We start from the raw sequence: 24,907 nt of genomic DNA on the forward strand, positions 1-24,907 counted from the left end.
TTGTGCAGATTCTGTATGCCAGTGATTGGGGACCTTAAAAGAGGGATGTGGCCATTTCTCCAGGTCTATATTACATATTCGAACGCTTAAATGTTCGAATCGCTAAAGAGCAACCTTTAACGATCGAACATTTAAATGTTCAAATATGAATAAAAATAAAAAATAAAAACTCAAAGGTATAAGCAGGGGAGCAAGCCCCCCTGCACCCCCCACTACTTAACTATACCAACTCCAAGATCGTGCTACAGTGTAGGGAATGGGAAATTTCCCATTTCCGCACTGTAGCACACTGAAGTGCGATTTCTGAGTTGGTATATTTAAGTAGCGGGGGATGTGGGGGACTTGCCCCCTGCTTAAACCCTTTCCTTTTTATTTCTTTTTTTAATATTTTCTTACATATTCAGACATTTGAATGTTCAATCGTTAAAGGTCGATCTTTACCGATTTGAACATTTAAGCGTTCGGATGTGTAATATAGACCCTTTTCTCCCACTGCTGTTCAAATTGAACCTTCTAAAATCCTTCTTCACACTGTCTCAACAAATTGTTTCCCTAGGATGTTGGATAGACAGTAAAAAGGATGACTTTCCTTCCAGAAGACAGATTTGATAATAAGGGGATATAAGGTCATGCTGTCTTAGACAGCTGGCAGTGATGGCCTGGACGTTGACTTTACAGCATTCAGTATCTTCAGGTGTCATACATTCTGTCAGAGCAAAACACAGTGACGGACTTAGCAGTTCCTGGACAGACCATCATGAGTGGATGCTCATGTAGAGGTCATCCAGGACTTGGTTCAGGTGTGGGGAGTCCTTCTAGATCTGTTAGTGTCCTTTCAGCCTTGATTGGAAGACAGATGCTGTATCATTCCCATGGTCAAGAATGTTCTTGTATGCATTTCCAACTTTTTCTGTGATTTCCAATGTACGTCTAAAGATTCTGAAAGAATTACCAAAGGTCAGTTTGGTAATCCCCATTTGGCCCAGACAAAGTTGGTTCTCCCTTTTAATGGAATTGGCCAAGGGCATTTACCATAAGCTTTCTCACTGAATCTGCTCACACAGCAGCTGGGCAAATGGTACACCCCATCTTAGAGGAATTGCAAATGACAGCCTGAATGATTGATTGCATTTCAATACCTTTCAGGCACTTGTTCTGTGGGGATGCACAGCAGATATTTAAGGAAGCAAGAAAACCTGCAACTAGAAAATCTTGGATTTACAAGTGAAAGAAGTTTTCTAGGTGATGCCTAGCTAATCCTGAAGGGAGTTTGACCCCTCTGATTTTGAAATACTTGTATTGGCTGCTTAGAAATAGTTTGTCAGATATTTCTACCAAAGTGCATCTTTTGGCCATCTCTGCTTGTTTTTCTGTGGACCCCCCTTTCTTTAGACTCTCTTTGTGGTCAAATAGTTTATGAAGGGAGTGTCACATGAGACCCCCTCAAAAGCAAATTCCTGTTCTCTGAGATCTTAACTTTGTTCTTGAAATATCCTCCCTTTAAACCTCATCTCAGGCCATTTTATGGTTCATTACTTGCAAGACCATTTTACTCATTGCTTGTCCGTCTGCAAGGTGAATCTCTGAATTGCAAGCACTCATGGTTGCGTTATACATTAATACATCATTCATGCCTAAAGTTTTCTGAATTTTCCTTGAATCAAGTCATTAGTCTCTTTAGGAATGCTGAACAGCTGTTTGTCTCTTGTCTGAGTGTTACAAAACGTCATTCTGTTTGTAAGCAAACTGTTCCATGATGGTTCTACTCTGCTATTGTTTTCCTTTACTCCCACCACAGTAAATCTCTTCCAGGCAAGGTTAAGGCTCACTCAACTAGGGCTGTACCCTTTTTGATGACATATTGGAAAGAAGTGGACTCCAGAAGCATTCTAGTGGCAGCAGTCTGGTCTTCGCTTCATACCTTCATGAAGCACTACAAACTGGTTGCATTTTCAAGGTCCCGAGCAGGCTTTGCTAGGACCATTTTCCAGGGGCTCCTGGATCCTTCCATTTCCCAGGTAAGCAGGCTTTGGTAATTTGTCCAGAATGCCAGAGACTGTGGGAATGGTGAACACTGTACTGTTGCAAAAGTCCAAACTTGCCTGTAACAGTAGATGTTTGAATTCTTTACTGCCTCAGTGGCAGCACCCTCCTGCCATCCCCCCATATTGAGCATAGATGAGATGAGTTTTAACTGGTTTGATGCAGTTGTTGTTGGGTTTGGTTTTTTTATGGTATTGCGATTGGCTGCAGATTTACACTTGCTAAATAATCTGGCTTCAGGTCTTTTCCACTTCTTTATGGAAGCAGAAAGGTCTTAACACTCATTTCCTGTGAAAGCTGAAGGTCTCCTCATCAGGATATGCTTAGGTAATCCAGCCACCATAGGAAAAGAAAGGAAGGGGATTCTGAGCTTTTGAAACCTGGACAATACTAGGTGTCATGACAGATGTCCCCAAATGCCATTTCCTAACATCTACTGTTATAGGTAAGTAGGACATAAGCAACTGTACTTTTAACATTTAAAATAGCATATTCCTTTTTCAGGTTTACGTGACTGCCATGTCAGCTTGTACAGTGGCCTTTTCCTTAAGTAAAAGCCACTTTAGTTAAGTCCACCTTAAAATCACCTAAGGTACCCAGAAAGGCACATTTTTTCCCCTGGGATCTGTAGTTTGATATTGAAGCAAACTTTAATGTCCCTTAAATCAACTGACAAAGACATCAAGTTCCTATCATAAAACACTTCGTTTCTGCAGCATCACTGTGCATGGTTTCTGTGGTATTATGGCAGACCACCCTACATTTTCCCCATTGAAAGTTTTTTTTTTTTTTTTTTTTTTTTTTTTTGAGAATCATCCTTTATGCCTAAGGTGGTTTCCACAGTCTCTGTACCAGTCTGGTCAGCTGCCAGTTTTTATGCTAACCACCAGAATGAATCAGTGCGTCTTGCACTTGCTTGGTGTTTACTGGCAGCTTAGCAAACTGTACCATTAGTTTTACCTTCAGAAAGGCAGGTGAGTTGTTTGTTAAAAATGGAAAGAGGTTTTCCTGTAAGTAATCAAGTTCTTAGTAGTAGCCAGCCCACTACATTACTTTCTGCTGTGATCAATTCAGGAAACCATTTTGGAGTACTTTTAGAGCAACCACAATCTCATCAGCGATCTTCAGAAATGTACAAGACTTTGGAAGCTGCTATATGTATATGTATTGATGCTCGCAAACTTTCCAAGCTGGAAAAAGTTAGAATCTGGGCACTGTTTATCTTGACTGTATTACAAGCTATCTTTTAATTGTCCACCTTCCAGCATGTGAATTACTGCTGCAGTGACTGTCCCCCAAAAGGAGTTAATACAGTTGTTTGATGCTTGACATAATGGCACTTCAACAGTAAAGCTTCCTTCCCTCCTTCCTTGCCCTTTTTGGGAATGTGTACCGTTTCTGTAATGATTGTGACTTCACAGGTGTTAGTTAAATTTTATTTCTGTAAAAGTATTACTAGTACCACCACTGGTATTTGCCAATCACAGGCACATATTGTGGAGGCAGTGTAGCTCAGAGGACAGAAGAGAGCAACAAACAATGCTTCACTTGTGTAGGGGCTTTGCTTGTGCCTTTGTCAGCACATTCAGACGTGTGTAGACTTGCAATAGCCCTCACAAAGAAGATCCACTGCTAGAAACATCCAGATGAATTACAACAGAATGAATGGTGGATAAACCCAAATATTGTGATTTGTTGCAGTGACACCAGAGAGATGATGCTGTGTTAAGTACCTTGCATAGCTGTACTTTTCTTGATGTAGGAGACATTTTGAGTTAATACAATTAAAGTAACACTTATCAAAGGAATTGCTCCTGCAGCAGTTGGATCTTTCCCTCTCCACATCTGTTTTCACGGGATTTGTTTTTTTCTTTAGTTTAATTTGCATTCATTTGTGCTTTTGTGTGTGTTTGTATTTGTTTTTGGATTCTTTGCTTCATGGGACTTCTTTGCCAAAGAAGTAGCATGTACTGTGGTGTTTGCATGAGTGCTGATGTGTAAAAGGAGTGGTCTGTACCAACATGAATATTTTTAAGAAGTTCCATTATATGATGGTGCTTATCAGTCTGTGCTGCAGTATACTGCTACAGGAGCATCATTTATACTTTGGTCATCATTTTTTTAACTGAATGTTTGAGCTGTTTATTTTGTAATTCAGAAAATGTTTTTAGGTCTTGGGATTTGTAATGCAGATTTATAAAGAAGCAACAGCTTAGTTGAAATTAAAATATCAGGGGCTTACAAATCACCAGTAAGACTCATTTTATTTATTTTTCTATATCAAGGGTTCACGTGAACAGCTTGCCATTGCAGAATTTGCAAAATCTCTCTTAGTCATTCCAAAGACCTTGGCTGTAAATGCTGCCCAGGACTCCACAGATTTGGTGGCTAAACTTCGGGCTTTCCACAATGAGGCTCAGGTTAACCCCGAGAGAAGGAATCTGAAATGGTAAGTTTTCAGGCTCCCATATTTTGTGATAAACCTGTATGATTTTAGAAGCTTATGGTTTTAACATAAGTATGGGTTGTTTTTAATGAAGGCCTCATTGGATAGAGTATTTTTGATTGTGTTGTAATGTAACTCTGTTATCCCAGTCTTTCTAAGGTACATTTATTCACTTTCATCTTGGTCTCATTCTGTTGTGTGGTGCTGTCATCTGTATTTTCCTTGCTAAGAAGCAGCTTGCAAAGGATTGCAACACATTTTTTCTGCCACAGTTTTACCAAGTAAAAGTAATCCAAAGCTACAGTATTTTCTTGCCCATGCATGTCTTAGGGAGCAAGGTAATTTGTGCCTTCTGTCTTCAATTTACCTTTAGTGTTTTTTTGAGGTAGCAGTTTCATCTGTTGCAGGGCAGGCGGTAGTGCATGCTTCTGAAGTGATATCCTGATTTAGAGTTACAGTGCTTCAAGATGGCACTATAAAGATTCAAGTATTATAACAGCTATAAGAATGTTAAGTTGGATTTAAAAGTGCTCCATATAAAAACATCGGAATTAACCAATCTTATGTTAATAAAAAATGTTTAAAAACTTTAAATACCTTCCCACACGTGTCCACACACAATCCTAATGCACAAAGAGTGTTCCTACCTTAAGATCAGTTTTGACAGAGGCAAGAAATTGTAATGCATTGCCATATTTATGACTGATTAAATACCAGTTCCACAGCAGGCATATTGAACCAAAATGTCATACATTGCTGTTTATTAAAAAAATACTAAAAAAAAATTGTTTGCTTGACCTAGAGTTGTGCTGGCTATAAACGTTTTAGTGTATGTCAAGTGTCAGTTATGTTATACAAAGTTCAGGGTTAATTTAAAGATTAAAACTAGATTAAGTAACAATTTTGTTCAAAATGATTTGGGGAATCGAGTATTCTGCCATATTTTTCTTGGAAGGGATGACCATATCCCCCGTGCCATATAACATTTGTAATAAAAGTGCTTCTGACACTCCATAATGTCAGATAATGTAGTGTTTTTGATGATTCTGAAATGCCCAGCATTCTTATTCTCTCAACTGCTTAATTTTCCATATTTAAAAGGCTTCTTGTAATTGAGCACTGACTGTTAAATGTATGCAGCTTATAACATTTTGAAGAGTTTAATGTGTTTGTACTGATAACCAACCACTAGACATATTGGAGGAAGGAGCTTCAGGAAGCATGTCTTATGAAGTTTGCCTAGTTGCAAGTCCCTCAGTAGGATGATGCCCCTTGAGAGAGATACCCTGGATATTTGCTCCATAGTAAGGGAACATAATACATAGCACCTCAGTGCCCATCTGTTTTTTTTTCAGGATGATCTTAATGTTTCATGTAAATTTACTTCAGTTTACCTAACAGAAGACTACAGTAAATATTACACCCCCCCCAAAAAAAAAAAGAGCCGTTGCTGTTAAAACAAGTAATAGGATTTGGAGTTGCTATGCTGAAAAAACATTTCAAATTTCTAGAATTTTGGTCTTAGATCATTCTGACTTTACCATGTTTTAAGTTTATATTTAATATCAAAAACATTTTTGGCAGTTGGGGCAGTCAGCTGTTATCTATTGTTTCGTGTGTTAGTATGTTGAGGATGCCTGATGCATAATGTAAGGTTTTTGAGATGTTTTGGTAACACTAATTTTGGTAAATGGGTCTTTGGCAAGTTATTGACTTGCTGCTTATACTTTGCATGTCCTCTATTTTAAGTCCTTATGTGAGAAGTGCTATATCTGATGCCAGAGAAAGCCACCCAACAACATCAGTGCTTTCAAAATTCTTAAATAGGAGCCCTACCAGCATTGTTTGTATATTTCTTTGGGCTCGTGTGCTTATGTCCCTAACAAACGTCAATAGTTCAGATTAGCCCCTCAGTCTCTGCCATTTACCAGCCAAGACCTGCCTGGCAGAGGTAAAATCCAGAGGTGGTCAAGGAATGTCATTTGATGGAACAGTAGGGATCAACCATGGAAAGGGTACCATGTGTCAGTCAGGGAGGCACATGATGAGAGAGAGAGAGAGAGAAAAACCTGTCCTAAGGCAACTGAATGTGGCTTTTTAACTGTGTGTTACCTCAGTAACTGCTTCATTGTTATGCTGATCCTCCTTTACAAGGTGTAGAACACAACTATCTCAGTAAACAGAATATTGAATTAATTTAACAGTAAGCATTAATGAACAAAGGAAGTTTTAAAATTTAGAAACTTGTTACATTATTGACTAAAGCTTATCTTAAAACTGTAAAGCTAGTAAAGGAAGGAAAAAAAATACTTTTTTCTTTTGTTAACATCTGTAATCCTTTGCAGTCTCCCTCAGCAATGGGTTTAGATCCGATTCTCTGATCTGACTTGGCTGCATACACTAGACTTCAGGCTCCACCCTCTACCCATAATGTGTATTCCATCCCCAACACCTTAGATCTCATTTGCCGCCATCGTGGATAGATGTAGGTTCTGCTCTCGAGCATAGTAAGCAGTCTTTCTTATAATAATTAGGTTATTTGTAAACTTTCTTTTTTTTTTTCGTAAAACTTGTAGAGTTTTCTTTTTGGTTCCTCCCGCTAAAGTTTTTCGCTGGTGTTGGGATCTCTTCTGTCTTTATTCTTGACTTCTACTCAGTTTGAGTAGTCTTGGTGCCATTCTTGGTACATCCCTTTTCCTTACTTTTTTAGGTATTTTTCAGTGTACCATATATGGTATTCCTTTCCCTTTTCTTTTCTTAGGCTATTGTTTGAGAGAGAGAAAAAACATATTTAATATTTTGTTTGTTGTGAGCTTTCTTCATTGGTTACGCTGTGGTTTTCTTGTTGCCCTTGTCGGAGAAATCAATGGGCTTTAACAGTGCACTTGCTTGTAGGATAAGATCCCAAACTCAGATGCCCACAAGAAGTGTGTGTAATTGCCTAGGACCAGATCATCTTGGCGTTGCGTGTCCCATGTGTGCCACCTTTAATCCCAGGGTGTTCTTGGACAGGCACCATAAACTTATTTTAAAAGGGTTGCTTCCTGCTTTTGGGGCGTAAACCCTCTCAAAACACCCAAATCAGTTTCTTCAGAAGTCAGGAGATCATTACCTCAGAAGTCCCCAAGGGCTTCTTTGGAGCCACTGGAAATGATTAGAAGTTCAGATCTGACCACCTCAGATCCGAAACCTCTTGGGCCCTCCTCGGATCCAAAGCTTTCGGCTCCTGTTGTCATTTCCCCCTTGCCATCTACTTCTTTTTCAGATCTTATGTCTTTGGATCCGAAAACCAGTTCAACTTATAGAAGTCATACTCCAGAGCAAGCACTGAAACCTGTTTCTCCTTCTCTGCCCACTCAATTTTTTCAGACTCTGAAGAAACATTCTGTAGACCCTCATCCACAGCATCTTCCAGGTCTTCAAGGAGTTTGTCAGAGGCAGATGTGGATAGCATGATGCAGAAATTTCTCAGGGCTCAAATCCAGATGTGGGTCCTGCCAGCTCCATCCCCTCCTGGATCCATGAGTGCAACTGCTAAGTCCATTGCCTCTCCTTCTCCAATCCAACCAGTGGTTTCTCGAGTCCCACGATTCAAGGTCCATGAGAGTTTCAGCATCTGATCCGAGAAAAGTACCTTCCTCAACTCCAGTGTCCCTGACCAGTTCTGCTCCAGTACACTAATCAGAGCGGGTCTCGGATCCGAGAAGTCAGAGCCAGGTCTGAGGAGTTTGGTTCAGCTCCAATTTTGTCAGATCTGTCCCTTCCTCTTGGAGCCTCTGCCCTGGACAGTTCTGATCTAGTTCTCCCCTCTTAGCTTGTATCCGGGGGGTGGGGGCCGACCTACTCTCTGTGGAGGGTTCATCCCCAAGGATGGGGGGGGAGGTTTTCCCTGGTCCTTCAACCTTCAAGGTGGTGGAAAGGGCTTTCTTTCTTCACAAGGAACAGTCTTCTCTTGTTTCGAATCCTACCCATCTTTCATTCTGGGCTGTGAGCCCATCAGACCTATCCCACAAGGACAGCCTTTTCTGGGAAGTCTCCAGACACGTCTCTAAAGCAATTTCCCTCCTTTTTTGATACTTCTACTGAACATCCCACAGAGGAGGTTCCTTGAGGCCGTGTAAGAGGAGACAGTTAGACTCTCATATGGAGTCTGTCACAAAATACACTTATTCGGTGAGGGAGAGGGATTCCCCAGATCACCTCCTGATGACATCTCCTTTGGAGATATCCTCCATCTCAAACAGAAGGGTGGTGGTCTTCCCAGTTTCCTCCACAGAAGAATCAGTGTTTCTGCAGGCTTTCCGTTCTGGACCATCTACATCTTGGGTGACAACCCCCCGGTAGATGAACTGATTGACTTGGTGTCCCACCAGGCTTGGAAAGAGCTGGACACTGTCGAACTTATTCCCTAGCGCCCAGACAGATTTTTAGCCTTCCTGCTGATAGAGACCCCACTGGACATGGGAGATGTTCTTCATTCCACATTGCTGCAGTCCTAACTATTGGGTAGTCCGCTGTCCAGTCGGCCCGAATACCAAAGTATATGGCTGACGTCGGTCAAGGCGCATTAGACTGACGTCAGTACGTCAGGGTACTAATGCGCATGACCGACGTCATTTCCTCAGTCTTTTTTGCCGCATGGTCCGATGCAGAAGCAGTTTTGCGAGTGCAGGTTGGCGTTCTGAAAGTTTCTGAAGTCAGAGTTTCAGACCGAATCAAAGTTGGCTAAGTACCCCGTTGGGGAATATTTTGGTTTTTTCTTGCCTCAGTATTTAACCGGATGTCAGAAAAAGTGAATAACTGTATTTCTTGTGGGAAACAGATACCTCATAGGGATTACCATACTTTGTGTATACCTTGTTTAGGGCCTGAGCACGACGTTGTTGGATGCCGCTCTTGTGCTAGATTTAACAAACGCACTATTAAGAGAAGGTTAGACTGTGCCAGGTTAGTGTTTGGGAAGCGTTGTAATTATAAAATGCCGCCGGATGCTCCGGCCGCTTCGCCAAAAGCACAAGGACAAAGCAGCGAAGCCTAGAGTGGAAGAACCGACAGTCCCGGACGACGGTTCTTTAGAAGGCTCAGTGGAGCCGGAGGTTCTGCCAGGAGTTTCTTTGGAGTCTCAGGGAGAAACTTTACTGTTACAGGATGTGTCCTCTCAGGAAGTAGGCCAGGCTGAAGGGGCTTCTCAGGTGGCTGTTCCTCCCTCTCTTCCTAAGGTGGTTAGGGCCTGCCCTGCTGTTTCCAAGGCTTCTTTAAGAGGCAGGCCTAGTTTAGCTTCAGTGGGGGTTTCTCCGAGTGTTTCAGGGTCTTTGCCTAAGAAGCATATGCTAAAAATGGCAGAGGATTTGATTACAATGATTAGAGGTTCTATGCCCCCTCCTGATAAGAGGCCTAGGGTGGAACCTGAGTTTGAGAGTTTTGAGCAATGTTCGAGGCTTCTGAGTCTTGGCTGAAGACTTGCAGGAGTATCCTCCTTATTCTGATTCTGATGTGGATGATTCTACTCCTTCAGCTTCGCCTCCTGAGGATTTTTCATTTTCAGAGACTCTGCATTCCATGAGGGAGCATTTTAAATGGGAAGGTCAAGATTTCTCTGATTCCAGGAAGAGGCTTAGGGAATTCTTGTTTTTACCCCAGCATAGGCCTTTGGCTATACCTCCTGTTCTGAATGTGGTAGAAGATGTTTTTGCAGAGGCTTCCCTGAATCCTGATTCTTTGCCTCCTGCCCCAGTTAAACCGGATAGGTACTATAGGGTGCCTGAAGCCCATAAGTATCTTTTTAAGAGTCCTAGGGCAGACCCGGAAACTGTCTCTCAGGGGCCTAAAGGTGAGAAGGGTTCTGTTATTAAAAATCCTGTTCCTCCTGATAAAGAGGCAAGGGCTTTGGATAGATGGGGAAAGAAAGTGTATACTTCTTCCACTTTAGCCATGAGGGCGTTGAATTGTCAGTTTCATATGTTAAAATATCAGAATTATCTCCTTTCACAATTGAAGTCTAAGGTGGATGCTCTGGCTGAAGGTATTGAGTGTAAAGAGTTACAGGATTTAGTTCATGTGTCTGAACAGGTAGGTAAGCATTCCTTGCAGTGTGGTTTTGATGCTGTGCAGGCCTCCTCGAGGGTGGCTGCCACTGGTTCTGTTCTTCGTAGGCACGCCTGGTTAAGGGATCAGAATTTAGCTGAGCATGTTAAGACAAGGATTTTGGATGCTCCTTTACAGTCTGATGTGTTGTTTGGTTCGCCTGTGGAAGCAGTTTTAAAGAAAATGGAGGACAAGGCTAAGTCTATGCAAACTGTTAAGGATTTTTTGCAGGTGCAGCCTCCGAAGTTTAGTAGGAATTGGCCTACTAAGGGATGGACTTATCTTGCTTATGATTCCCAGTCTAGGGGTAGGTCTAGACGTGGTAGGGGCAGAGCTCAAGGTTCTTTTAGGCCTAGAACAGGGAGTTCACCTGCTCAGACTTCTGGTGAGGGCAGGGGTCAGTCCTTTCGTAAACAGACCCAATGACCTGCCTTTTCAGCTGCCAGTACATTCTCGCCTGGCAGCACCTTTGGGAGGAAGGCTGTCTCTTTTCAAAGGAAATTGGGATTTAATTACCCAAGACAGATGGGTTCTGGATATCATTCACCACGGTTACAGGTTTTATTTCCATATCTTGCCTCCTTTCAAAGGCATGCCAGACATTCCTCCTCTACAAAGAAAAGAGGCTCACAAGCAAATTTCTCTGTTGCTCCAAATAGGGGCCATTCAGCCAGTTCCTGTGCCAGAAAGGGGCCTAGGATTTTATTCTCGCCTGTTCCTAGTACCGAAGAAGGGGAACACGTGGAGACCAATTTTGGATTTATCTATCCTCAACACTTATCTGGACATTCCCAAGTTCAAAATGTTGACGTTACAACAGCTTTTACCTCTGCTGGGCAGAGATTACTGGATGGTAACTTTAGATCTCAAGGAAGCTTACCTTCATGTGCCTATAAGACTAAGTTGCAGGAAGTATCTGCGTTTTCGAGCTGGAAATTCTCATTATCAGTTCTCTGCATTGCCCTTTGGCTTATCTACTGCCCAGAGTATTCACAAAGGTTCTGGCTCCAGTGATAGCTTACTTCAGGCTAAAAGGAATTCAAATCTATCCTTACTTGGACGACTGCCTGATTCTGGCTCAAGAAAAGGAAGACCTTCTACAGCATTTGGAATATGTGATAGCAGTGCTAAGATGCCTAGGGTATTCTGTGAACGAAATAAAGTCCAGTCTAGTACCCTCTCAAGACATGTGCTTTCTGGGTGTGAGACTGAATACAGCAGCCCAGATGGCCTTTTAACCCCGGACAAACAAAAGAATCTTTCCAGTTACTTCCATCAACTATCTCTTCAGTCCGGGCTGACTGCAAGGACAGTCCTTCAAGCCTTAGGGTTCATGGCATCTTGTATTCTGGTGCTTCCCAATGCCAAACTGCATATGAGGAAGCTGCAATGGTATCTCAAAAATGTATGGACACAGCACTGCCAGGATTTGGACACTGTCATTCAAATAATACCTTGCATTCAAAAGGAATTTTTGTGGTGGGCTCAGGAATGTCACCTAAACAAGGGACTCTCTGTGACCCGGCCAGAGGCGAGTCAGATTCTAACGACAGATGCCTCAGACATTGCTTGGGGAGCTCATCTAAATGGAAAGTGGATACAAGACAAGTGGCCTGCCAGACTACAGCATCTACATATCGACATGAAAGAGATGTTAGCGGTCCAGTTTGCATTAATGGCTTTCAAGGAGTTACTTCTTCCAGGGCAGGTGTTGATTCTAACAGACAACACAACTGTCATGTGGTACATCAACAAACAAGGGGGAACACATTCTTACCCATTGTGCAGGCAAGCAATGATTTTATGGGAGACTGCGCTCAGCTTGCAACTAACTCTTCAGGCAAGGTTTCTGCCGGGAGCACAGAACTCCTTAGCAGATGTGTTAAGCAGACAAATCATGGATCCCCACGAGTGGAAACTGGATCTTCATGTATTTCAAAATTGACAGTGTCATGGGGAACTCCAGACATAGATCTGTTCGCTTCTCCACTAAACCACCAGCTGCCAAAGTTTTGCACAAAGAGGTTTCATCACACAGCTTGGAAAGTGGATGCTCTTTCTTTCAGTTGGAAAAATCTTCATGTGTATGCTTTTCCACCTCTGCCTCTTCTCCCAAAGGTGCTTCTAAAGGTCAGACAAGACAAGCCAAGGATGATTTTAATAGCTCCAGATTGGCCTCGCAGCACTGGTACCCATTACTGAGGAGTCTGGTAAGGAAACCTCCATGGCCTTTACCCTTGATTCCACACCTGTTGTCTCAGAGGGACGGTCACCTGCTCAATGTCAAGCTTCACTCTCTTCATCTAACAGCCTGGCATATTCTGTTTTGAAAGACAGCAGGTCTCAACTTCCTCAACAAGTTTTAAATGTGATTATGGAAGCCAGAAGACCTAGTACAAGGAAAGTGTACATGAAAAATGGAAGAGTTTTTATTTTGGACTGCAGCAAAGAATTTGGAGATTTCTGAGCCTAATTTGAGTGTGGCTCTTCAATATCTTACTGAGTTATTGGACAAAGGTTTGTCTTTCTCTTCCATTAAGATTCATGCTGCAGCAATTTCAGCTCACTATGATTGTGACCCACCATTGTTTTCACATCCTTTGTTCAAGCAATTTCTTAGAGGGGCAAAGAATATAAGACCCCCACGTAAAGCTCCTACTCCTGCTTGGGATCTCAATTTTGTGTTGGAGAAACTTACTCTACAACCTTTTGAGCCTCTGGCTACTGCTGAATTGAAATACTTGTCTTGGAAGACTGCTTTTTTGTTGGCCATTACTTCTGCAAGAAGGGTTTCTGAGTTGCAGGCCCTTATGGCGGTTGAGCCTTTTTTGATTTTTCATAAGGATAGGGTATCATTACGCACTAATCCTTCCTTTATGCCTAAGGTGGTTTCTAGTGTGGCTTTAAACCAAACTATTCATTTGCCTACTTTTTATGCAGATCCCCAAAATAAAGGGGAAAAGATTTTGCACACTTTAGATGTACACAGGCAATTGCGTTATTATTTAAGCAGGACTAAGGATTTTAGGCAATCTCAGCAGTTGTTTGTTTCTTTTGCTTTGTGTTCAGAGGGCAAGCCTGTGTCAAAACAAACTATTTCTAGGTGGATTGGGTTTTGCATTGCATTTTGTTATTCCCATCATGGCAAGGAGATTCCAGCTGGGATTAGGCCTCATTCCACTAGGGCTACTGCCACTTCAACAGCATTTCTAAGGGGTGGCAACTAAGGATATTTTGGAGGCAGCTACTTGGAGTTCAGTGCATACTTTCTCTAAGCATTACCACCTTCCTCTCTACTCTAAATCTAGGGCTGGTTTTGCCACAGCTATTTTGCAAGGCATGTTGTCAGCTCCTGCTTCCTTGTGATTTGCCAGCCTCCCTTACCTCTGCTTTGGGATTCTACCCAATAGTTAGGACTGCAGCAATGTGGAATGAAGAACATAGTACAGTTTTGTACCTACCATAAATGTAGATGTTCGAGGATCCACATTGCTGCAGTCCAATTTACCCTCCCTCCTTCCCCTCTGTGTTTAGGGGTGGTTGTGTAGGTGAGGTTATATTCTGGTAATTTTGTATATATTGTACATATTTTTGGTGCAGGTATGTTTGGAGTTTTTGGTTTTGGCCTTGTCTTTTTAGGGTCTTCTGACATCTGGGGCAAGAAAAGACTGAGGAAATGACGTCGGTCATGCGCATTAGTACCCTGACGTACTGACGTCAGTCTAATGCGCCTTGACCGACGTCAGCCATATACTTTGGTATTCGGGCCGACTGGACAGCGGACTACCCAATAGTTAGGACTGCAGCAATGTGGATCCTCGAACATCTACATTTATGGTAGGTACAAAACTGTACTTTCCATTTGATGCTGTGATGGCGGCGTCAGTGGCAACGACCAAGAAGGAGCTAGCTGCGCAGAGCTCTTCTGTCCATCTGTAGACCAAGGAGTCCAGAATGATGTACTTATTTAGAAAGTGAGTATTCGCCTCAGCTGCATTTGTGCTAAGGTCTTTAAATCACCTGGCACATTTCAAATGCTCTCCTAAGTCTGTGTCTACCAAAGATTTCAAGAAGACTTCCTCTCAACTGGCCACTCAACTCTCCATTTCAAATGCATTGATGAGGCTGCTCTCCCATGCAGCAGGTGGTACCTCATGAGCAGTTGGTTCAGGAATAGTCATAAGGAGATATGCCTACATTCAACTATGCAATTTTGTCAGTGCCCCCTTTGCTGGCACTTCCTTGCTCTAACTATCAGTTAAAGACGTGCTTACCTGCATTGAACAAGAGGGAAAAACACTGTCTGCCGTAGGAATCAAGTTTTCCACCTCTCAATGAACCTTCTCTAGAAACCAACGAGGTAGTAAGAAGATGTGGTTCTGAAAATCTCTGGGACCTTTCCAGCATTCTTGTGGGGATAATTCCTCCAGAGGCAGAGGGGGACATTTTAATGATGTACATGACGCTAGAAGCAGAGGGGGCCTTAGTGATTCCTTTTCCAACAGGCCCTATCAGGTCTCCTGAAGTGCTGTCCGACTGTACAGGTCTGGAGGCAGTCTGGGATTGCTTCTTTTTGCACCTAGACGCATGGGCAGATATCGCAAAAGATTCATGGGTGCTAAGAGTCATATCCAGAGGTTACTGCACACCATTTTCCCTTCCTCCTCCTACTCAAAAGAGGAAATTTCCCAGTGTTCCACCCATGCAGAGGGGGATGCAACACAAGAAGTACAAAAGCTGCTAGAGAAAGAAAGTCATCCAAGAGGTCCCACCTGACCAGATAGGATTCTGAACTTGCTTGTCCTTTTTAGTGCCAAAGGAAATGGGGGACCTAAGAAGCAAGTTGAACCAGAACGTAAAAAAACAAAGTTCCGCATGTTCACGGTTCAGTCCATCCTGCCTCTTCTACGCAAGAATGATTGCATGTCCTCTATAGATCTCCAGGATGGGTACTATCACACAAAAATAGACAGGCAATCCAGGAGACAACCTCCACTTTTGTCTGGGAGCCAGTCATTACCAATTCAGAACACTGCCCTTTGGACTCACCACAGCCCCCAGGGTGTTTACCAAATGCATGGCAGTCGTGGCAGTTCACTTGAATCTCAAGACTCAAGGGATTCCAGGTATTTCCATATCTTGACGATTGGCTCCCCACCACCCCATCCAACCATCAGCTTTTACAAGCAAGAGACTTCTTGTTGCAGATTTCCAACACTTTAGGCATCTCAGTAAACCATGCCAAGTCAAACCTAGTCCTGGTACAGACCCTGGAATTTATAGGGATTCTCTCGAATACTACAACTCAGATGGCTTCCTTACCTCTCCATTGCATCACATCTTTGAGACATCATGTTCGGTCTCTACTCTCTCACCCTTCTCCGACAAGATTAGTACTACAAGCTCTGGGGTCGATGTTAGCTGCCATACTGCTCATCTCTCTACCGCGATTCTTTATGCATATTCTTCAGTAGACCTTGGTGTAGTGGTCCATGCTTTATCAGCCCCTTTCATTTCCCATAAGACTTGCTCCAGTCTGCAAACGTCATATTCGCTGGTGGATTCAGACCGTTCGTCCTTCCTCCTCCCAGTTGCCATAGGGACCACAGATGCTTCCCAACTGGGGTGGGGGGCATTTATTGGGAAAGATGGTCCAAGGCATGTGGTCCCCTCTGGAGACTAAATTGCATATCAGCATTCTAGAGATGAGAGCAGTCCTCTAGCACTGCAGGCATTTCAAGACATTCTCCCTCTGGGGATTATTGCAGTTCATAGTCAGTAGTTTGGTACGTCAACAAGCAAGGAGGATCCCAATCTTATCCACTGTGCAGAGAGGCCGTGAGGGTTTGGGAATGGGCGATCACTTCAGACCACATTCTCACTGCAATGCACACCCCAGTGAAAACCAGTGCACTAGCAGACAGGCTAAGCAGATCCATTCTGATGCCTCACGAGTGGTCTCAGTCAGTAGCGAATATAATCTTCATTCGCTGGGGCCAACCTTGCTGCAACCTATTTACCTCACCCCTCAACAGGTGCAGGAGTCACTGAGAGATACTCTGATTCACGATTTTCTCCTAGGTCTTTCATATACCTACCCTCCTCTTCTAATTCCAAAGTTCTTAATGAAAGTAAGCTGGCTGAAGAGCTCAGTCATCCTCATTGCCCCATTGTGGCCTCTGCAGATGTTCATCGTACATACAGCTGCAGTCATAACAGATGGGTTCTCCTGCCGTCAGGCGGGTCCTCGGTCGGCCGAATTCCAAAGTCTAGGTCCGGTGTCGGTTGTCGTCGCTTCTTCCCTGACGTCAGTGCGACAGGGGTATAAAAGAACCAGCCGACGCCATTTTCTTCAGTCTTTCTTGCCGCGCGGTGCCCGAAGCAGAAGCAGTTCGCAAGTGCCGGTCGGCCAGCTCCTGAAATTACGAAAATTTTGCAACCAAATTCTTCTTGAAAGCTAAGTACCCCATTGGGGAAACTTTTCTTGCCTCAGACCGATGTCAGACAAAGTTAATAATTGTATTTCATGTGGGAAGCAAATACCGCATAAGGATTTTCATTCCCTCTGCATTCCTTGCTTAGGCCCAGACCACGACGTCTCAGTCTGTCGTTTTTGTGCTACATTCAACAAACGCACCATTAAGCATCGGGCGGAGTTCGCCCAGCACTATTTTGGCAAAAGAATTAACTATTATGTCGTCGGATACTCAGACTCCAGTTTTGTCTAAAAACCGCAAAGATAAGGACTGACACACGAGGTCCACGGCCTCTACCGACACCACGCCAAAGCCGACTACAGGTGGTCCAGTTCTCAGCGAGGCACCTACGCAGCCCCTGCCTACCGACGACAATTCATTGGCGGTGTCTGCTGTGCCTGAGGTCGCAGGCTCCTTGGCCCACACCCCGACTACAGATACCGAAGCCACTCTTGGTGGTGAAACTCAAAATGTAGACAGGTCTGCCTCCTCTCAAGGTGTCTTCAGACCTTCCTCTTCTTTTTCCATCAAGGGTTTCACTAAGTCTAAAGCAGCCATGCATTCTAAGAGACAAGCTACACAGGGCCCTTCTCCAGGCCCCATGCCTAAAAAACAGATGCTTAAAATGGCTGAGGATTTAATTACTCTTATCAGGGGTTCTCAAACCCCCCCCCCCCCCGGACAAAAGAATCCCCCTCCTCTGACCAGGCCTCCATCATTTCAGAGCACCCTGATGAACAGAAACATTCTTACTCCCCTTTTGAAGATTCTGATGCAGAGGAGTCCATTCCATCTGTCCCCCCCCCCCCAGAGGATTACTCATTTGGGGAAACCTTGCATACCTTAAGGGAACACTTCCATTGGGAAGGCCAAGAGTACTCCGATCCCAAGAAAAGGCTTAGGGATTTTTGCTTGCTACCTCAGCACAGGCCTCTGGCTATACCTCCTGTCTTAGACATACTAGATGATGTGTATTCGGAGGCCTGCCTTAACCCGGACTCTCTACCTCCAGCCCCAGTCAAGCCTGACAGATACTACCAGGTGCCTGACTCACCCCAATTATTATACAAAAGCCATGCAGCTGACCCAGAAACTATATCACAGGGCCCCAAGGGAATTAAGGCCTTCACTGCTAAAAATCCATTACCTTCCGAGAGAGATTCCAGATCTTTAGAAAGGTAGGGAAAAAAGGTATACACCTCGGCCACCTTAACCATGAGGGCATTAAACTGCCAGTTCCATATGTTAAAGTACCAACAGTTTCTGTTATCACAGTTGAGAAGCAAAATATCACAACCTGAACAACCAGACTTGAAGGAGTTGCAGGATTTGATGCATAGTGCAGAACAAGTGGGTAAACATACCTTGCAATGTGGTTTTGATGCTCTAGAGGCCTTATGTAGAGCTGCTGTTACAGGATCAGTCATACGTAGACATGCCTGGCTCAAGGAGCAAACCTTACCAAATCATGTCAAAGCTAAATTACTAGATGCCCCTCTACAAAAGGATGTATTATTTGGTGTTAAAGCTGAGGAGGTATTAAAGAAAATGGAGGAAAAGGCTAAATCAATGCAAACAGTGAAAGATTTAATACAGGTACAACCTCCACGTTTCAGTAGAAATTGGCCTTCCAACAATTGGTCCTTTCCAGCCACGGACAGACCCCAAAGAGGTAGATACAGGCTCCCGAGGGGCAGAGGGCAATCTCAAGGATCGTTTAGAGGCAGACAGTGGCAAACTCCTACACAAAAGAGGTGGTGAGGATAGTTCGCAGCCATTCAGAAAGCAAGCCCAATGACTTTCCCCTTTGCATGCCAAGCAAGGTTCAAATGGCAGCACCCTTAGGTGGAAAACTGGCATTATTTTCGAAAAATTGGCATATTGTCACAAAAGACAAATGGATCCTGGACATTATAAACAGAGGCTACAGATTCCATTTTCACATCCTTCCAAAAATGAGAGGCATGCCAAACCTGCCACACAATCAAAGGGCAGAGGCACAAAGATAAATTTCAGATCTCATGGACATGAAAGCTATTCAAGAGGTACCTACTCAAGAACAAGGTCAAGGTTTTTATTCCAGGCTATTTCTGGTACCAAGGAAGGGAAAAGATTGGAGACCTATTTTGGACCTATCCATCCTAAACACATTTTTACTGCACAAAATTCAAGATGCTCACATTAGAGCAGCTTCTTCCCATGCTGGGCAAGGAGTCTTGGCTGGTAACATTGGACCTCAAGGAGGCATTACCTGCATGTCCCAATCAGACAAAATTGCAGAAGATACCTCAGATTTCTTGCAGGTTCAACCCATTATCAATTCTCTGCATTGCCCTTTGGCTTATCTACTGCGCCCAGAGTATTCACAAAATGCCTGGCATCAGTAATTGCCTACTGCAGACTTCAAGGGATACAAATATACCCATATCTGGACGACTGCCTGATCCAAGCGGACAGCAAGCACATACATCTGAAACATCTGGCTTTTGTAATAATGCTGTTGAATTCTCTGGGGTACACAGTCAACAAAATGAAATCAAGGCTAATACCCTCTCAGAAAATAATTTTCCTGGGTGCCAACTTGGACACAAACACCCAGATGGCCTACCTCACGCCAGAGAAACAGGGGCAACTAACTCAATACTTCAGAAAACTAGCAAGTTTCACCAGGCTGACTGCAAGGAAAATCCTGCAGGTTCTGGGATTCATGGCATCTTGCATCCTACTAATCCCATGTGCAAAGCTGCATATGAGGAAACTTCAATGGTACCTGAAAAACCTATGGTCTCAACACAGCCACAGTTTGGAAACAATAATACCACTAATTCCATGTCTTCAAAAGGAATTTCTGTGGTGGGCTCAAGCATGCCAAACAAACACAGGTCTCCCATTCTGCAAGCCTCAATCAAATCAAGTCATCACAACAGACGCCTCGGACTACGCCTGGGGGCGCACATGACAGATCGGTGCATTCAGGGAAAGTGGTCCCAAAAAGAAAAGCACCTTCACATCAATCAAAAGGAAATGCTAGCAGTAATAAATGCTATTATAGCTTTTAAAGACCTTCTGCATCCAGGTCAACTATTGATAAGGACAGACAACACCACAGTAATGTGGTACATAAACAGGGAGGAACCCATTCATACCCCCCTATGCAGGCTGGCCATGTCACTTTGGAACATGGCTCTGGAATTACAAATCGAACTTCAAGCACAGTACTTGCCAGGCAAGGAAAACACGCTGACAGGCAACCTAAGCAGAAATATGACAGATCCACACGAATGGAAGTTGCATCCTCAAGTTTTTACAGAGATAATTCAAGCATGGGGAAGGCCAGACATAGATCTCTTTGCCTCCCACAAAAATCACCAATTGACAAAATTCTGCTCAAGGACTTTTCATCCACAGGCCTGGAGAGTGGACGCTCTCTCTTTCAGTTGGACAACAATGACAGTTTATGCCTTTCCACCTCTTCCTCTGCTGCCCAAAGTTCTATTAAAAACCAGAGCAGACAGACCAAAGATGATTCTCATTGCTCCAGACTGGCCAAGACAGCACTGATACCCACTCCTGAGGAGCCTTACGTATTCCCCACCATGGACCCTACCTCTAATGCCTCCTCTTCTGACTCAGCACAGCTTCAAAACTCTTCACAGTCAGCTGAAAACACTCAATCTGGCCGCATGGAAGATACCTTAACATCACAACAGACCCTACTCTCCAAGGAGGTGCAGGATGTCATTTTGGAGGCCAGAAGGCCTTCTACTAGAAACGCTTACTCCGCAAAATGGAAACTGTTTAGTGCCTGGAATGAGAAAAAGGGCCAGAATCCTGGAAAACTGAACTTACCTCAAATATTACAGTATCTAGCTGAGCTGCTCAGCAGTGGACTTTCATTCTCCTCCATCAAAATCCATGCCTCAGCCATTTCTGCAGAATACAACACCTTTATTCTCTCACTCCCTCTTAAGACAGTTCCTCAGAGGGGCTAAGAATATAAAACCCCCAAGGAAACAACCAATACCTGCTTGGGACCTCAATTTCATTCTAGAAAAGCTGACCTTGCCTCCTTTTGAGCCAGCTGCCTCAACAGATTTGCAATATTTGTCCTGGAAAACAGCTTTCCTTCTGGCTATCACCTCAGCTCGCAGGGTATCGGAACTACAAGCCCTCATGGCTGTGCAGCCTTTCATCATCTTCCATCAGGACAGAGTTTCCTTACGAACCAACCCGTCCTTTATGCCAAAGGTGGTATCCAGGGTAGCTTTGAATCAGGCTATCCACTTTACCTACCTTTTACCCCAATCCTCAAAACAAAGGGGAGAGACTACTACATTCCTTGGACATCCACAGACAGCTGCTTACTATTTGGACAGAACAAAGCCTTTCAGAAAATCAGAACAGATCTTTGTCCTATGCTATAGGAGCTCAAGGGAAGCCAATTTCCAAACAGACAATCTCAAAATGGATAGCCCACTGCATACGCTTTTGTTACTCTTTTCATGGTAAAACTGTACCTGCAGGCATCATATCTCACTCCACAAGGGCCACAGCTACCTCTGCAGCTTTCCTCAGAGGAGTTCCTACCAAAGATATTTTGGAAGCAGCCACTTGGAGTTCTGTGCATACCTTCTCCAAGCACTACCACCTACCATTATACTCCAAAACTAGAGCAGGCTTTGCCACTGTAGTCTTGCAGGGCATCCTGGCTCCTCCTAGTTCCACCTAGTGCCTACCACCCCTTTCTTAGCTTTGGGATTCTACCCATCTGTTATGACTGCAGCTGTATGCACAATGAACATAGTACAGTTTTGTACCTACCATAAATGTAGATGTTAGAGTGCTAATACAACTGCAGTCCAGGTTTCCCTCCCTCCTTCCCCTCTTGGGACAGGCCTATTGGCTAACACCTCCTCATACCTGATTTGGGGTATTCATTTATGGTGTATTTGCTTGCAACTACTGTATTTTGATTATATTGCATTGCTTTATTACATAAATTTATATATTGCCTTCCTTCGGGGGCACCTGACATCTGGGGCAAGAAAAACTGAAGAAAATGGCGTTGGCTGGTTCTTTTATACCCCTGTCGCACTGACGTCAGGGAAGAAGCGACGACAACCGACGCTGGACCTAGACTTTGGAATTCGGCCGACCGAGGACCCGCCTGACGGCAGGAGAACCCATCTGTTATGACTGCAGCTGTATTAGCACTCGAACATCTACATTTATGGTAGGTACAAAACTGTACTTTATGGTTCCGCTTCCTAAGGTTTCACTTGCGATATCTTCAATGGAAACTGGAGCCCACTCAGTATCTCCTGTCTCAGCACCCCAATCTTCATGCCCTCAAGCTAGCCGCATGGTTTCTTCGCTTCCAGTAATACAGTCCAGGCTTTCTTCCCCATTTCGCAATATGATCTTGGTCTCCCAGAATGCTTCTACCAAGAAAGTCTGCAGAAGCAAATGGAAAAGATTTTCTGTTTGGGCCTCTAACTAGAATGTCAACCCCTTTTCAGCACCAATTTCGGCCATTCTTTTTCTAACAACTCTTTAGAGGAGGAGTTTTTCTACAATTAAGGTTTAGTTGGCAGCGATTTCAGACTTTGATTATGAAAACAAGTCCTTTTCTTTGGCTTTGTCCAGATTGTGTCGGGCCTTCATAAAGGGCATTTTTCTCTTCAAACCACAATGAAGGACCCTTCTCCTTGGGACCTTACTGTGGTCCTTCAGGGATTAACTCAGCAACCCTTTGACCCAGCAGACAAATGCGATATGAAGCATCTTTCTTGGAAAATGATCTTAGTAGCTGTTACTTCAGCAAAATGGCTTTCTGAGCTATAGGCCTTTTTAGCTAAGCCTCCTTACATTATTTTCCATAAAGGCAGTTTGTGTCTGCAGACAAACACATCCTTTCTTCCTAAAGTGGTGACTGAAAGTAACATTAACCAGGCCATATAATTACCAGTCATCTTTCCAAAATTTAAAAATAAGGGAGAAATATGGGCTTCGTGTTCTTGATGTACACATACAATTACGTTTATCTTCACAAAACAAAGCAGTTCAAGAAGTCTAATGAGCTTTTTGTTTCATTTTCACCAGTCGCTTGGGTCACACAGTATTTAAAATTACACTAGCCAAATGGATTAATTGCATTTTTTGGTTTATTCTCAAAAAGGATTAGATTTACCACAACCCCCACTCAGTCTATGGCTACTTTGTCTGCTTTTTAGTCAAGGATTTCCATTGATGACATTTGTGATGCAGCTACTTGGTCAAAGAATCATACTTTTGTTACACATTACAAATTAGACATAATCATCATCTCCCGAAGCAGAGCTGCTTTTGGTTCGACAGTGCTCCGATATGAGGGTTTCATACATAATATACACTTTCCACAAATTACAGATGATCAAAGGAAACTCTTAAAATCACTGTTACAATTAAAAGAGATAAAAGCTGCAATAAACAAACTAAAACTAGGTAAATCCTTTGGGCATGATGGATACACATCTGATTTTTATAAGTTTTTCATGGAACCCATCTCCAAAGTTTTATTAAAAGTTTTCAACTATATAATACAATATGGTATAACAGACAAATACTTAAATAACTCCAAGACAGTGTTGATTCCTAAACCGCATTCTGACCCAACAGATCCAGCAAGTTATAGACCAATAGCCCTCATAAACACTGATCTTAAGATATTAGCCCATATTATAGCAAATAGACTTAAGAATATACTCCCCTCTATTATTTCCCAACAACAAATGGGCTTTATGACAAACAGACAAACAAGTGACAACACCCTTCTCTTGGATACCATTGTAAGACTACTTAATAGTGATAAATGCCCCAGATATGCCCTTACAGTAGATGCAACCAAAGCTTTTGATAGAGTAAACTTACACTTTCTCTTTAATATACTGCCTTTATATGGTTTTCCTCAAGAATTCATTAAAATGATCCAGGTTCTGTATCAGAAAGCTTCAACCACTATACAGGTAAACAAACATAACTAACCCTATACTCTTATCCAGTGGTACAAGACAAGGATATCCTCTTTCGCCATACCTATTTAATCTTTATCTAGAACCCCTCCTTCTGTTTATTTCACAAAAAACTTTCATCATATTCCCAGAATCCACAATGCAAATCTTATATACTCTGCCTTTGCCGATGACTTAAATATATACTTCCAACTCCCCACTACTGACCTCCCAAAAAAAGCTATTGATGAGTTCTCAGTAGTTTCAAACTATAACTTAAATTTAAACAAGTCACACGTATTTCCCCTCAATCCTATAGGTCATAAAGAATTGCACTTTACCATGAGTGAGATCAAGATAAACTATCAGATAAAATATCTAGGAATACTATTTACTTCAGACTTCAAAGATATAAACAATAACCTACTAAGTACATGGACAAGTATTCAAAATGATATTGATAGATGGAAGAACATAAATATGTCTCTAATGTCAAAAGCCAGTGTTGTCAAGATTAATTTTCTACCAAGAAAACTCTTTCAGTTAAATGCTACTTTTTCAAATATTCCTTGCCATGGAAAAAGCTATATCAAGATTCTTATGGTATCCCAATTCTACCAGTATTAAATATGGAACACTTGTACTCGCCAAAGGTAAGGGGGGATTGGGGTTGCCTGATTTTAAGCTTTACTATAGCATAATTACTGTCTACAGACTAATACAAATAATAAACTATATCTCATATATAAATACTTGGACATCCCAGTGGACCAAAATGTGGTATGAACAGTTGAAATCCCTTGGCTATATCATCAAATCCCTACCATTCTTGAATTTAAACCAGGCTAGCATATACACAAAGAATCTAC

General features: G+C 42.9%; 1 protein-coding gene across 1 annotated transcript in view; it reads left to right on the forward strand.

The window, feature by feature from the left end:
- TCP1 (t-complex 1) overlaps positions 1 to 24,907 on the forward strand; it is a 1,162,065-nt gene that overhangs the window by 1,102,754 nt on the left and 34,404 nt on the right. The window contains exon 13 of the mRNA XM_044075988.1: positions 4,329 to 4,492. Coding sequence (XP_043931923.1) covers positions 4,329 to 4,492 — 164 coding nt within the window. The remainder of the gene's footprint in view (positions 1 to 4,328; positions 4,493 to 24,907) is intronic.

This window comes from Protopterus annectens, chromosome 1.part0 (assembly GCF_019279795.1).
Source record: "Protopterus annectens isolate FY-2018-M chromosome 1.part0, PAN1.0, whole genome shotgun sequence".
Classification (NCBI taxonomy): Eukaryota; Metazoa; Chordata; order Ceratodontiformes; family Protopteridae; genus Protopterus; species Protopterus annectens.